Here is a 13,768-nt window from a genome sequence, read left to right as displayed (position 1 = left end):
CTTGGCTTACGGCCTGGCGGTGGCCCCTGCTTTACCCGTGGCCCTGGCCGCTTGGCCTGGGGCATGCTGAGGAGCCAGAGCCTGCCTTGCGCGGTGGAGCTGGTCCGTGCGCGGCGCGGAGCCGGGGCCCGAGGCCTGACCGCCGCGTGAGGCTGCGGCGCGGCCGCGGGAGCTGTGGGACCGCCCGGGCGGGGAGGCGGAGGGGAGCTCTGGGCCGCCGCAGGGAGGTGCGTTGTGGCCGTGTGAGCGCTCCTGCGGCTGCCAGACCTGCTGGGAAAAAGCAGCTTCTGGGTGCTGTGGGACGAGGTGGGTAGAATTTCTTTCCGCTTCGATATGATATACCGCTATGGAAAATTTCAAGAAGGAGTCCTTGAGGGTCGCTGTTTCAACATTGTTCTTTTAAAGTATGGGTTGCTTGAGCTATGTCTTGGGTGCTTGCTCCACCTGGAAACTGAGGATAATGCCTGCCTACAAGGAACAAATAATGCAATGTTAAGAAAATGTTTCAGTGTTGTAGTGGAGCATACACTGCTTCTGAGCCTGTGTTGTATCCTGAGTATGTGTTAGAAAGGATATGAACATTAGTTCTATGGATTCTTGTTCAAGTTAGAAGCTTCCAGCAATAGCTATTATATACAGTGAAGAGCTATCCAGATATGGAAGCATATGAACTGAATTTCCTTCCAAGCTCAAGGAGAAATTGTGTGAGTTTCAGATTTAAGGATGGTGGCGTTTATCCCCAGTGTTCCATTTTAAGCATTCAAGAGGTAGATGATCATTGCTAATACTTCATGAACAGTTCAGCAGCTGAAAGGGTTGATGGAAGTGAGAGCATCTTTGTGTGTGTAAAGACCGTTGGATTTTGGGCTGGTTGTTATACTTTTCAACAAAATAGTATTATTTGAAATGTATTGTTCTTGCATTTCAAATGGATAATTCTTACTTAAATTCCACAAGTAGATGGAGATTGGAGCCTACGAGAAAGCAGTGGAGGGACTGTTTACAAGGGTGTATAGTGATAGGACAAGGGGCAGTGGTCTTTAACTAGAGCAGGGTAGATTTAGATTAGATATTAGGAAGAAGTTATTTACAATGATGGTGATGAAACACTGGAACAGGTTGCCTTGATCTAGTTAAACAGGTTCCTGCACACTGTAGAGGGTTTGGACTAGAAGACCTTTTAAAGTCTCTTCCAACCCCACACATTCTATGATTCTAAGATTCTAGCTCACATAACTATTTAGAGTAGGGAGACGGTTTTCTAGTTGTGTCAAACAGGCCTTTTGGGCCACCTGTTAATCTCTCATGTAGTTTTAATGAATAAAAGTATGGTGATAATGAAATGATAATTTTAAAAAAACACCTACTATCCAATTGGGTCATATTGAACATGTGAGCTGTAGTTTCTTAATTCCTGCCTTCACGTAGAATGGAAGTTTTTGTACTATGGTTGCCTATTCTTTGAGTTTTGTGTAAATATATGTATTGTAATTTTTGCTATTCTGTAATGCTAGAAATGTGTAATATCCAATATGGTGTAAAGTATCCTTACTGCAAATTCGCAAATGACTTAGACAAATGCAAACTGCATCCTACTTAAGGAGTTACTATTTAATAATTGGTATGCTTATGATTAAGGCTGTTTATTTGAGGAATTTGTGGTGCTTTTTTCTTAGCCGTAAACCTTACTTGGCACACAGTTTTGGCTGTCTGTTAATTGGTAGGATGAATGACTTCTGGAATTTGTTCTGCTAGTACCTGACAAGAAGCCATTTTTCTTCCAGAAGAGTTAAGGTTGAACAAGTCATCGTAAATCTTCAGCTTTTAGTTGAAATCAGATTATACCATGCATTTAAAAAAAACAAACAACCAAAGAACCCCCATACAAGCCAAAACCAGTGTGTCAGTATTTATTATGTGGTAGAACTGAATGAGGTCTACACATTAAATTAAACAACTGTTTTGATATACTTGAGAATGAATACTGACCATTGTTTCAAGACAAATGAAGCTAAAAAGCTAACTATAATAATGGATTGGAGATTTTTTGAAGTAGATACATTAAATAAAATTACATGGTCAATGTTTATCTGAATTGGTATGATGCACTATGGGTAAAGACAGCCCTGGATGGATTAGAAGTCAAGTATAATCAACTTGGTAGATACAACATATCAGGCTGTAAACTAATTTTTTAGAAATAAGCTCACAGTGATGCCTTTGTTCACTAGTACAACATGATTTTATGCAGTTCCGGGGAAGCATTATAGTGGCCTTGCAGTACCTGAAAGGGTCTGAAGGAAAGATGGAGATACTTTTTGCAAGGGCGTGTAATGATAGGATGAGAGCTGACAGTTGCAAACTGGAAGAGGGCAGATTTATGAGAGACATTAGGAAGAAATTCTTCACTGTAAGGGTCTAGTGGGAGGTGTCGCTGCCCATACAGGGACCACCCTGTCCCTTAAAGATGATCTTTAAGGTCCCTTTAAACCCAAACCATTCTGTGATTCTATGGAATAGATGAGAAGAGGAAGAAAAGCATCTCCATCTATATTTAAAAGCCACTGGGTTGGACTTAAGAGGAGAGGAGCAGGTAAAAAAATCACAGTTATGTGAAATGACAGTTGGGATATTGTTCCAAAAATCTCAAACAGTTCAGACTTTGGATCAGCTGATGTAACGGCAGCTACTTTCAGACAACTTTGTTCTACAGTTTCATGATCCAGAACCTAAATGGGGTTTACCCCTACCCATATGTAATGGCTGTTGTCTTTAATTTTCAATAGTTGTCATAGCCAGTCTGTTTCACCCATGCTGTTATTCTTCTTGTACTCTTAAATAAGTATACTTGGTTTCTGTGGCATCAGTGGAAAAGAAAGTCAGCCTTGCAACCATTTCAAGTTTTTGTAGTAACATAATACTAAATAAAGAAGTTGTTAAATATTGGTGGGAAAGGTAAATGTAAGCTGTTTCTGTAAGAATAGTATTTAAATTAATGGGTTGTAAGAGGATTTGCTGATTGAAAGCATCTCAAAAAATGTAACTACAATGTCAATATTACCATTGCATACAATTGTGGTAAGCATTTTTCACTTATTTTGATGGTAAATATTTAAAGGTTTTTTTGTATGGCATTTTGACCTTTAAAAAGGTGTCTAAAGGCAGTTATGTTGTAAAAGGAAGTGTTTATTCTATTTTTCCAATGGAAGGAATTTTTTTGTGGGATGGAACAGTTACAGATGTTTAGTTACCTTTCAAAATATATGTGAGAAAATCCAGACGCTCTTTGTATTGTTCTTAGTTGTGCTTCTTTTAAAGGTTGTGTTCTTTGCTCTTGAGAAAACTGGTTTACAGACTAGCACTGTCTTTTATAGTTTATTACTGAAGTATTATCTATTGTCTACTTTAAAATATCAGATTAAGCTTTAATTAAAGTGGCAAACTCCATCAAATGTAAAGTATGTTTGTTGCCCATTTGATATATTCAATGAAAGAAGCAGAGAAACTAGTGTTAAATATTTTTTTTTAAAGAGTAGGCAAGGCTTAGTCCTTAGAAGAATTCTGATCCTTGATACTAAGATACTGAAATTCAGTTAGGTAAAACCTAGGTACAGGAATATTTGAATGGCCAGAATCATGATCCCTTTTCCTTGAGGTATGGTTTCTTTGAATGTGATCTAACAAGAAATCACAGGAATTTGTCTTTCTTAACATTAAATTTTTTAAAGGGTATTGTCACAATGTATATGTTCATGTTTCCTGAATGAACTGTAGATGAAGCATAGGTGTTCCAAGAAAGATCTGGATTTATAACTAGAAGAAACTAGTAGGAGATAATGTAGGTAATTTGGAATCTTTTGTGTTGAAATAATTTAGATAGCATAGTACCAAATTCCCCCCGTGACTTGTTCTCAGACTGAAAACTTCTCTCTCAACCTCTAGTAACGTTGTGTGTCATCTTAGGTGTTTTAATTGCACTGATGTAGATTACAATCAATGTCAAGTTGCTTGAGGAGGAACAAATAGCTATTAAGCTGCTTGCTGGCTCTTTGCATCCTATTTGCATAGGGAGGACAGTGCTTGTAGAAATGCTGTGAGCTTTTATTATTTATTTTTTTATTTGGCAGGCAGAGTTGCGAGCAGCTGTTTTTTTGGCACTAGAAGAACAAGAGAAAGTAGAGGTAAGGAAACCTTACAATTTTTTTTTAAGCAATCATCATCCTGGTAGTTCTTCATGTGGAATTAAATATAGTAGATTTAATACTTCCTATCTGTGAAGTGTAACCAAATAAAATGTCTTGCACTGCATGAGAGCATGATGCTTAAAGAACATAACCCAGGACTACCAGGGTGTTTCCTGATGTTTAGAAATAGGAATTATTACATAACCTTTTGAAACTAACTTTAAATAATTATGTCTGCAGGTTTTATATCACTCCTGACCACTTGACCACAATAATTAAGTATCTTTTCCATGACGTACTTCTCTAACACAAAATTTAGTTGACTGTTGCAAGATTTTATCAATTCAGAATAATATCTTTTGAAGTGCAAAATATTATAGTGAGTTTTTTTTGACAAGTGTATTGTGAAAGTAATGCAGTAACTTACCACGTATGCTAATGCCTCTGGTATTTCTCATAAGAATACTGTAGGCTTATTTCAGGATATTTTGCTTATATTTAAGGAGGATTTCTAAATTAAGAGATGGACTGTATAGTGACACTTTGACAATCAGGTAATGTGAAGACTATGCGGTGCTAGCACGATGAAGTAACAGTATTGCCATAGTCTGCAGACACTAGTTTTGTGACCCCTTCTACTTCTGGCATTGCCTCATTTCCTCTGTCTTTCCATTTTCTAGAACTATAGAGGAGAGAATGCTCTATGGCCAGGCTCTATTTCAAAAGAGAGGAATGGAAAACTGACCTATTCCTCCACTGGTTAGATGTTCATGCTCTTTCTGGAAAATTGCACAACTGAAGTAGATGTTATGTGACATTAGTATGGAGCGGAAGTAGTTCTTCTATGGTATGAGATTCCATAATACAGAAATCTAGCTTAAGATTGCTGAAGAAAAAATAATGGAAGAGTTACATAACAGCACAGTGTCATCTTTTCCACAAAGCTGTAGCATACTATGGAGTACCAAGAGAACAACCTTCCAGACTATATGGAGAGTAATAGGACCCAAGAGAGGTTTGCTACAGCTGATCTCAGCTCATGCTTTTTTCAAATGGCTTAAATGTATAATGATATCTTAATTTTTTACTGTAGAGATGCTGGAAATATATTAATATCTATCACTACTCTGAATTACTAAATATTAAGCAAGATATATTTCTTTCTGCATTCAGCACTTCCACGTGTGTGTTAGCATTTCTGACTGTAGTGATAAATACCTATAACAGATCATTTGAGTCATGTTATTACCCAGGATATTTTGCTATAGTAGAAAAAACATGTAGAATTTGGTTTGAAAAATCCTTGAACAGTTTTGACAAACTTAAACACAGTACATTGCTTTATCTCTATTTAAAAATAAATGTTGAACAGGGCACGTTTAACAAGGGAGAAAAAACATGCTCATAATATCTCTGAAGGTATTTTTACTAAGAGAAGATTATTAGTGGTTTGTGAACCACTAGTTAGCATGGTCCACACTTTGTCTACATGATTTGTAAATTCCCTTTTTGTTTTTCTAATGGGACTCAATTTCCTTAAACTAACTTGGCATTGTATCAGAGGAGCAATTTACAAAATTGACTGCTTAAGTTATGTTTTTAATCATTAAGTAAATAAAAATCAGTAAGTTTTTAAGAATTTCGGTAGAATTACTCTTAATAGAAACACTGGTACAATTTTAATTTGCCTAAGTAAATGTATGGCTGTGGAGCTTTTACTTGTAGGTAGTAGAATTAATACAAAGGTAGATTTTGAAGAGGTGAGTTGCAAGCATCATCATGGAAGAATGTAGATCAAAATACCAACTTGATATGGTTTTCTGTTTCTTGGTAGTATGAGGATAATCATTACTGTTTGGTTTTTATTTTTTGGCAGAACAAAGCACCTCTTGTAAATGAAAGCTTGAAAAGTTTTTTAGGTACGAAAGATGGTAAGTTCTTTGTTTAGTATAATTCTCAAAATAATAAAAATAAGGAACAAAGGATTAAATCTTTGTATCTTAACAGTACCATCATCATATCATAAAGGATACTTTTGTTCCTGTCAAATATTATAATTACTATTAATTCCAAGTAGAATTCAATCTATAATTTTTGAAGTTATTACTGAAGTTGTATTTTTAACTGAGGTGACTAATACATTTAAATTAATATTGCATGATGAGTTAGAATAATAACTAAGAGCCTTTCTGGACAATAGAAACAGCCACCAGTGAAAACTCACTGTAGAGTTACAGTACATAATTCAAACATAGGAGGATTGTTAAAAATATATCTTTAAAACAGCTGAAGAGTTAAAAAAAAAGATCTTACACCTGAATGTTTTAAGCAGTCTCTATTTGTGCTCCTGCAGTATTGCTGACATACAGTTTTGATATTATGACAAAGATAGAAATTGGGGAATTGGTATACAAATGTGGTGGTAGTTTGCTGAATGTCAAAATTATGTTTGTGGGCATGCTGAATCAACATACATGTTAATACTGAAACCATGTTAATGTTAAATCTTTGAAGCAAGAATTGTTTCTGTCTTGTGTACTTTTACTGTTGTCATTTCCTTTTCAGGTCGCTTGGTAGCAGGTCTTGTTGCAGAATTTCTACGCTTTTTCAATCTCGATTTTACATTGGCTGTTTTTCAGCCTGAATCAAGCACAGTAAGATATACTGGTTTTATTAGTATCTATGCTGGTTGATTGTAGTGCATGCTGATTTACTTCTATATGCAAAGGAATGCTGACTCCCCATCATCTATGAATTTGCTGGAACAACTAGCCAAGTGTCCTAGGATCCACTTTTAAATGTGATAAGCTAAAGTAACTTGACCATATAAACCCTAAATCCTGAAGCATGCTAATGATGAATGCTTGCATATTTAAAACAACTGTGGATGTTCTGTGACAAGTTCAGGTACAGATCAGAAGTAAATGATGCAACAGACTATCATTACTGTACTCCACATGAAGCAGGAAGTCTTAAATAATCACTTTTTAGTAAAAAATATTGCTGTGTTAAATAAGACTAAAAAGCTTTAGGACTTATATTACAAGGTATGTATTGTGTTTTCTGACAGTTATTTCTGTGTCGTGATTTTTTGTGTGTTTTGTTTTTGTGTTTGTTTTTTTTCCCATAGCTAAATGGCCTTGATGATCGAGAAAACTTAGCTCAAGATTTGGGAATTGGAGAGCCAGAAGGTACTGTGAGTGGTCCCCTGTTGTTGGAGGTTGTTAGAAAATGTCAGCGGAAAAAGATTTCAGGCAGTGGAGAAGTAAGTAGTGTTACTGTGTTATTTCTTTCTTACTTCACAATTCTTTATTAAATTTCATTTCAGTGATGAAAAATAAAGCACTACTGTTGTATTATTATACTGTATCAAGTCTTTATTATAGTTGGTATAATAGGAAATGCGTTCAATGTAAGTTATCAGAAAGCAATGCTGAAAAATAAAGATTATGATTGTTGTATTACTTTTAATGCCACCCTAGTACTCTTTAATAATAATCTGCTACAACATAGTAACTGAGTGAATACAGATAAATGATACAAAACACTGTCACTTATTTTCTAATTTCTAGTATGGTTTGGATAGTTTCAGCTGTATCTGTTTTCTGAAAACATTTATTTAAAAATAAAGATACAAAAGTACTGAACTAGCTGAAGGCAATGACAATAATATTTTAATGAAGTATGTACCTAGTTATCAGCTAAATCCAACCAATTGTATTTCGTTAGTGTCTGTCATGATTCTGGCTCCAAAAAAAGTTCTCTGCACCCCATATGAATTCAGTACCCCAACAAAAGATTAAATTCCTAAATAGTTGTGATACACTTCCTAACATCACAGAGTGACAGTTTGCATACTGTGTGAGTGAGTTAGATAGCTGTGTTTCTTGTTTGAAAGTGTTATGGCAGAATTCAATATATTTTTAATTATTGTTTATATGAAACTTTTAGGGTCCAGTTCTAAGTGACAGCCTGTGCCCCAAATCGAAATCATCTGGTGGAAGATCAAGTACACAACCTATACCAAATAAGGTAAGATTGATTGTATATAATGAAAAAGCTATATAACATACATGAGAAAGTGAAAGAGAGAGCTCCAAATATGATGGTGTTTGCTTAAATGATCTGCAAAGTCCTGTGACTTTCTTGCATGTGTGACAGCACATACACAGAGTCTTGGTGAGAGACAGACAGGTTGGACCTAACTTGTGTGTTTATCAGGCAGCTGACTGCTGCTGGAGACGGATGAGGTGTTAGGATACAGCTGTCTTTTTGGTGGGGCTTGTGGCTTTCTTTTCTCTGTTGCTTCCTATTAGCACAAAATATGTATAAACTAACATCTTTCAGGCCTCTGATACTCCTTTATGTTTGACTGGAACTGATCTACAGGTTGAGAATTATGGGAAAGTGTAGGGTGTGGAAAGGGCCATGATCACTTAAGCCTCTTTTCCACAAGAAGCCATCTACCTGCTGCACCCCATTAAAAGACAAAAAGAAAACCCAACAAACCAAACATCAAAACCAACAACAACAGCAAACAAAGCAAAACAGCCCTAATTCAGGTATTAAAGTTTGTTTAAATGACTTACATAGTGTGATCCCATAAAAAGTTTTAATGGCTTTTTTCAAGATTACTGGAAATAACTTAGAAGCTTTCCAACTTACTAATGAAAGCTGAGAAATGTAACTTTGCATGGATTTTTTCGTTAATTTATTCATTTGGGAGAGGGAATGAGAAGGATGAAAGAAAAGGACAAGTCTGTGTGGAACTACTTGATTTTATTGCAATTCTTTTAAGTTTTTGCCATGCTAAAACAAATAACTTGAAAAGCAAGTTTCAAGATTAAGTTTCATTATTAATTGCTGTGTTTTTTAATAGTGTCTTAAAAGCTAATATTTCTGTAACTGACCTTTGAGTGGAAATTCTAATAATTTCAGACCTGCTTTAGGAGAAGCTAATCCTTGCTTGGCACCAGCTTTTAAAATAAAACAAATCTAATTAAAACATCTAAATGCTGATTAAGTATTGCTCTTACTAATAATGTTGCTTCATACTTGAACCTCTACTTTTGTAGATCATGATCGTGAGTTGGAAGTCAAACATCCCATTCTCCCTTGCTTATACCACCTTTCATCTTCAGGTTTTAATTACTTGAAATAACTAGGTCAGAAAGAGAAGAGCTAAGTGTTTGTTATATGGCATTTCCTCAAGAAGAGAACTGTTGTCTAGAGGAGGAAAAACATAGTTACAGTAGCTTGTAAACTGAACCAGGTTTCATATGGGGTTTTTTGAGTGTGCATGCACATATCTCAAAGTTGATCCAATCTCTGTCTGATGTGAATCTTATTCCTTTATGTCTGTTTTTAAGAGAGCTTTTTGCGATGCTAGTCATGCATTGCAATGTTCTTGTGTTTTTTTGGAAACTTCTACCTTTTTTGCAGTGATTAAACTTACCCAGTCAGTCCAAAATACATTAGGGGAAGACAGACACACAAACAGAGTATAGTATTTTAAGACTTGTTTCATTAGGAAACTAGATCAATAAGAATGAGTTTTAAGTTATGCCTGGAATATCTCCTTTAGAGAAGGTATCATGAAGTAGTTAGTCATTCTTCATGTTTAAGATGATAACAAGAAAAAATTGCAGTCTTAGTTTTTCTATCACAATTGTTTGGGCCTGTACAAAACAAACCCTGGTACTCAGGTCAAATAGTGACTTCTTAAGTGCATAGAAAAGAAATATAAACTATGTCTGAATGATTTCCAAAGCTTAGTACTGTTTTCCAGAAGTGATACTATATTTCAGCTCATTGTATTCCTCTCTGTGCTGAAGTCATGAGAATTTTCAGACTGTTACTGACTGTTTCAATTCGCTAGCCTATAGATACTCATGCTTCTCTTCCTGACTGACTTTAGCATAATGATAGTTGTTGTGACTGGTCCAGTTGATAGTGGCATTTTTTGAATGTGTATATACTTATATGACCATAAGTATATGGACACAAGAAAGTGATTCTAAGGTTTATTCTGAGGTCTTAGTTTTAGAGAAACTACCAACTAGGAGTATTTAATTCAGAGCAAGTAGTATTGAAGTGTGGTAAAAGATCATGCACTGAACCACATTTTCTTTTTTTTAAGGAGAGTTTTGTGTTGTTGGAACACCACAGTTGAGTGCTTTTGGAGTGCAGAAGCAGCAAAAGTAGTGATAAGAACATTTTCATTTACATGCAGTTTCTGATCTTAAGAGGGTGTAACTAGAATATAATTTCCAACAAACTGGAATTTATGATTGGGCTTTTTATATTCCTTATACCCATCTTCTATGGTGAGCAAATAATAATTTAATTGCAGTGGGAGATAAGCAAACATATTTTGGGAATTCTTTTAAAAATACGTTTCTGAGTCCTCCATGAAACTATGTATCTCAGAAACAGGAAAAGATTGCTTTCTGTATGGGTGTTTTCTCATAGAAACAGCAAGAGCTGTTATTTGGACTACATAGTCCTTTAAGAATAAGTAGTGGATTTCTTAATGGGACTACAGTTCTTCAAATTTATTTATTCATTTATTCTGGTTCTCTCTCTCCTTGGCAAAGGCAGGACAGGAGAACATTCTGCCCATGCAACATACTTGGAGGAAAAACAATGCGGAAGGAGGAAGTTTTAGCTAGTCCCAGCTGGAGCAAGATGGAAGTTCCTGAACAGTCTAGACTTCCTGATTGAAACTTGAGACACTCTGGTGTTTTTTCAGCAAACCTGTGAGCTGAACTGGCTATGCCTATGACTTGGCAACCACAAGGTGTAACATAGAAAGTGTGCTAGGAGAAACCAAGACCAGACCTCTTGGCAGCAGTAAAGAATTACTTTTGTTTAGGTGCAAGTGTGAAACCACACTTTCCTTTCTTCATAATACATGATTTAAGCCAAGGTCAACTGTTGTGCTTCTAGTTTCTGAAATGATATAGCAGCAGCTCACTCTCTCAGGGCCCAGAACAGAAAGTAGCTGTAATTTCTTTTTACTCCAGTCAGGGTATCGCTACGCTCTTATTTTTCACCAACAATTACATTCCTCTAGGAAAAGAAATGAAAAAATATTGTTGCTGCTACTCACAGGTGTAAATACTTTTTCTTACCCTAGAAGAACTGAGCTGCTGCTGCTAGCAATTGCATGTGGTTCTGTGACTGAAATAAAATGACCTTAGTGGGCCTTTTTCAATTTCCATGGCCTACAGTCTGAAAATTTTACTTCAACCTTCTGAATAAAAGTTAATGACTGATAAAGAAATATTTAATACAGTACAACCTACATATTAGTTACATGGATGCACCAAACCAACCAAACTGTTTGTTTTGTTTAAAAACAGGTGCTTCTGAGTGTGCAGGAAGAAAGTTAGTGAAATGAATAGATCTTTTCACTGGCTTAATTTTAATAAAACTAGGGGAAGATAAACATTGCATTACAGCTTGCTAGGTAGCAAAATGCTATTGTTTAAAAATAAAAATCCATTCTTTCGTAATAGCTTGATTATCTAGGTACGTTTGGATACTGTTCTTTGGGTCACAAAGTTTTGAAAAGATATTACTTGACCTGTGTTACTTGATCCTAAAGTTAGAATATGTAATAGTTCTTACAAGCTTGAGTGTCTGTAGGACTGAGCCATAAACATGATATAAAGACTGAAAGTTACGTACTTTTAAAATATCTTGTTTGCATCGTTATTGTTTTTAGTATTGGGAGGGCGTAATTAACTGCAGTTGTCTTATGATTGTCACTTGAAAACCTAGTATTAAGTTGTAGAGATTACCACTTCATATGAAAGTTAGAGTAATATACGTAGCTTTAAATTGATTTATTTGAAGACTGTGGCTGTAACTAACAATATTTGTTTATTGAGATGTTGCAAAATAATACTAACAAAGCACCACATAACTTTCAGGCTCTAAAACAAACAACCCCCCCTGTCTTGAAAGCTAGGAATTAAGAATCACTCTATATGTAGATTCCTTTATTTGATGACAAATATCTCTTAAAATTGGTTAATTTTATAGCAGAAGCAATCTAGATAGCAAAGCCGTGCCGAGAGTGGAACAGCATTTTTTAATGGCAGCAACAATAAAGAACACTTCTTTTCTAAAATGATAAAACAGCTTTTTTCCTCTTGTGTGATTCCTGATGATGATAAATTCCTGAGAAGAACTAAAAAAATTCAGATAATTTTTTAAAAGGTGATGCTAGTTGTATGTTACATGTTGTGTGTTTATATTACTGATTACATTATTATGAGACAGAAATGCAGTTTATATGGGTTTCCTTCAAGATAAATTACTTATTCCTTTCAGTGAGGGTTTTTTTCTTTATCTTTCAAGGCGACTGAAACCACTCAAAGTGATACAAGTATCTCATCAGGGGAAACAAGCAAAAGAAGTATTCATTTTCTGCCTAATGAAACAAAACTAGATCCTCAACTAGAAAACAAAGACTTAAATACCAAAGAAAAAAGTGATCCAGATGTGGATGAAGATGATGTAGAGGGAGATTCTTTTTTCGATGATCCTATACCCAAGCCAGAAAGAACTTATGGCTGGTAAGATGGTTGTTCTACTTAATACAGGTTTCTTTTGTCCTCAGCATGCTTGCAGACCTTTGAGAGTTAGCTGATGTTTGCATATTCGCACTTTGTAACTGTGAGTGTTCAGATCTGTTTGGGAATATTTTATTTCTTAAATGTGCATTTCTATGAGTTTATTCTTTGAAATGCACAGTGTTGTCTGGGATCTCTTGGATGTGCCGTGAATGGAAAAAACTGTATCACTTTAGGTTGCCTCTGGTAGACAGTATAATTTCTCCAGCCTGTTTGTTTGGTGAAAGGAACACGTGTGAGCCACAGATATCAGTGTCCCTTCTTGCAGCAGGGCTGCAGTGGTGATCAGTACAGACAGTGGACAATGACAGGGATAGTGCTTCAGATAACTCTTTAGCTTTGTAAGGAGTACAAAAAAATCTGGTGAATGTGTAACCTGACCCCATGAGCTGTGAGAATAAGGTAAGTACTTGAAACTGACTAAAACTTTAGAAAGACCATCCAAGAAAGAGACGTAATTATTCAGTAAAATAAGAACTTTTTCCTAGTAGAGAGACTCCCTACAGAAAAAATATATCCAAATCAGGTGTGTCTGTCACAGTCCACTAACTAGTAATTTGTACCTCACAATGTTATGGTGGTCTAGGTGATACAGTAGTGTTCCATAATAAGGTTTGCTTAATATGTTAATAACAAATGAGCTACCACCTAATTGTAATTGAGCTGGCTCTACTTCTAGCCTCCTCTAGAGGAGAAAAATAAACATGTTCTTCAGGTGAAATCCCTTTGTGGTGTGTTGTGCTCCATGCCTGAGTCCCAAGGGATGAGTAAAGTAGAGGAGGGGCCAGCGACACTTGACTTGCAAAAAGGTAAATTCCTTATGGGAGTTTTGCTCATTCCTGTAAGAAGGGTGCATTAGAGAGGAAGGGAGTGAATAGTTATTAAGGAAAGAGTGAGAGATCGTCCAAGCTAAGCTTGCAACATCGTCTCAGAAAGGTTGAA

At 35.8% G+C, this 13,768-nt stretch overlaps 1 protein-coding gene across 1 annotated transcript in view; it reads left to right on the top strand.

Moving 5' to 3' along the window:
* The window catches only part of FGFR1OP (FGFR1 oncogene partner), a 22,266-nt gene that overhangs the window by 4,440 nt on the left and 4,058 nt on the right, over positions 1–13,768 (top strand). The window contains exons 2-7 of the mRNA XM_009995657.1: positions 4,128–4,181; positions 6,061–6,115; positions 6,750–6,838; positions 7,315–7,449; positions 8,136–8,216; positions 12,552–12,769. Of these exons, the coding sequence (XP_009993959.1) occupies positions 4,128–4,181; positions 6,061–6,115; positions 6,750–6,838; positions 7,315–7,449; positions 8,136–8,216; positions 12,552–12,769 (632 nt within the window). The remainder of the gene's footprint in view (positions 1–4,127; positions 4,182–6,060; positions 6,116–6,749; positions 6,839–7,314; positions 7,450–8,135; positions 8,217–12,551; positions 12,770–13,768) is intronic.

The sequence above is a fragment of the Chaetura pelagica genome, unplaced genomic scaffold (assembly GCF_000747805.2).
Source record: "Chaetura pelagica isolate M959 unplaced genomic scaffold, ChaPel_1.0 scaffold954, whole genome shotgun sequence".
In the NCBI taxonomy this organism is placed as follows: domain Eukaryota; kingdom Metazoa; phylum Chordata; class Aves; order Apodiformes; family Apodidae; genus Chaetura; species Chaetura pelagica.
Note: the sequence above shows the minus strand (reverse complement) of the source record. Positions and strands in the feature narration are given on the sequence as shown.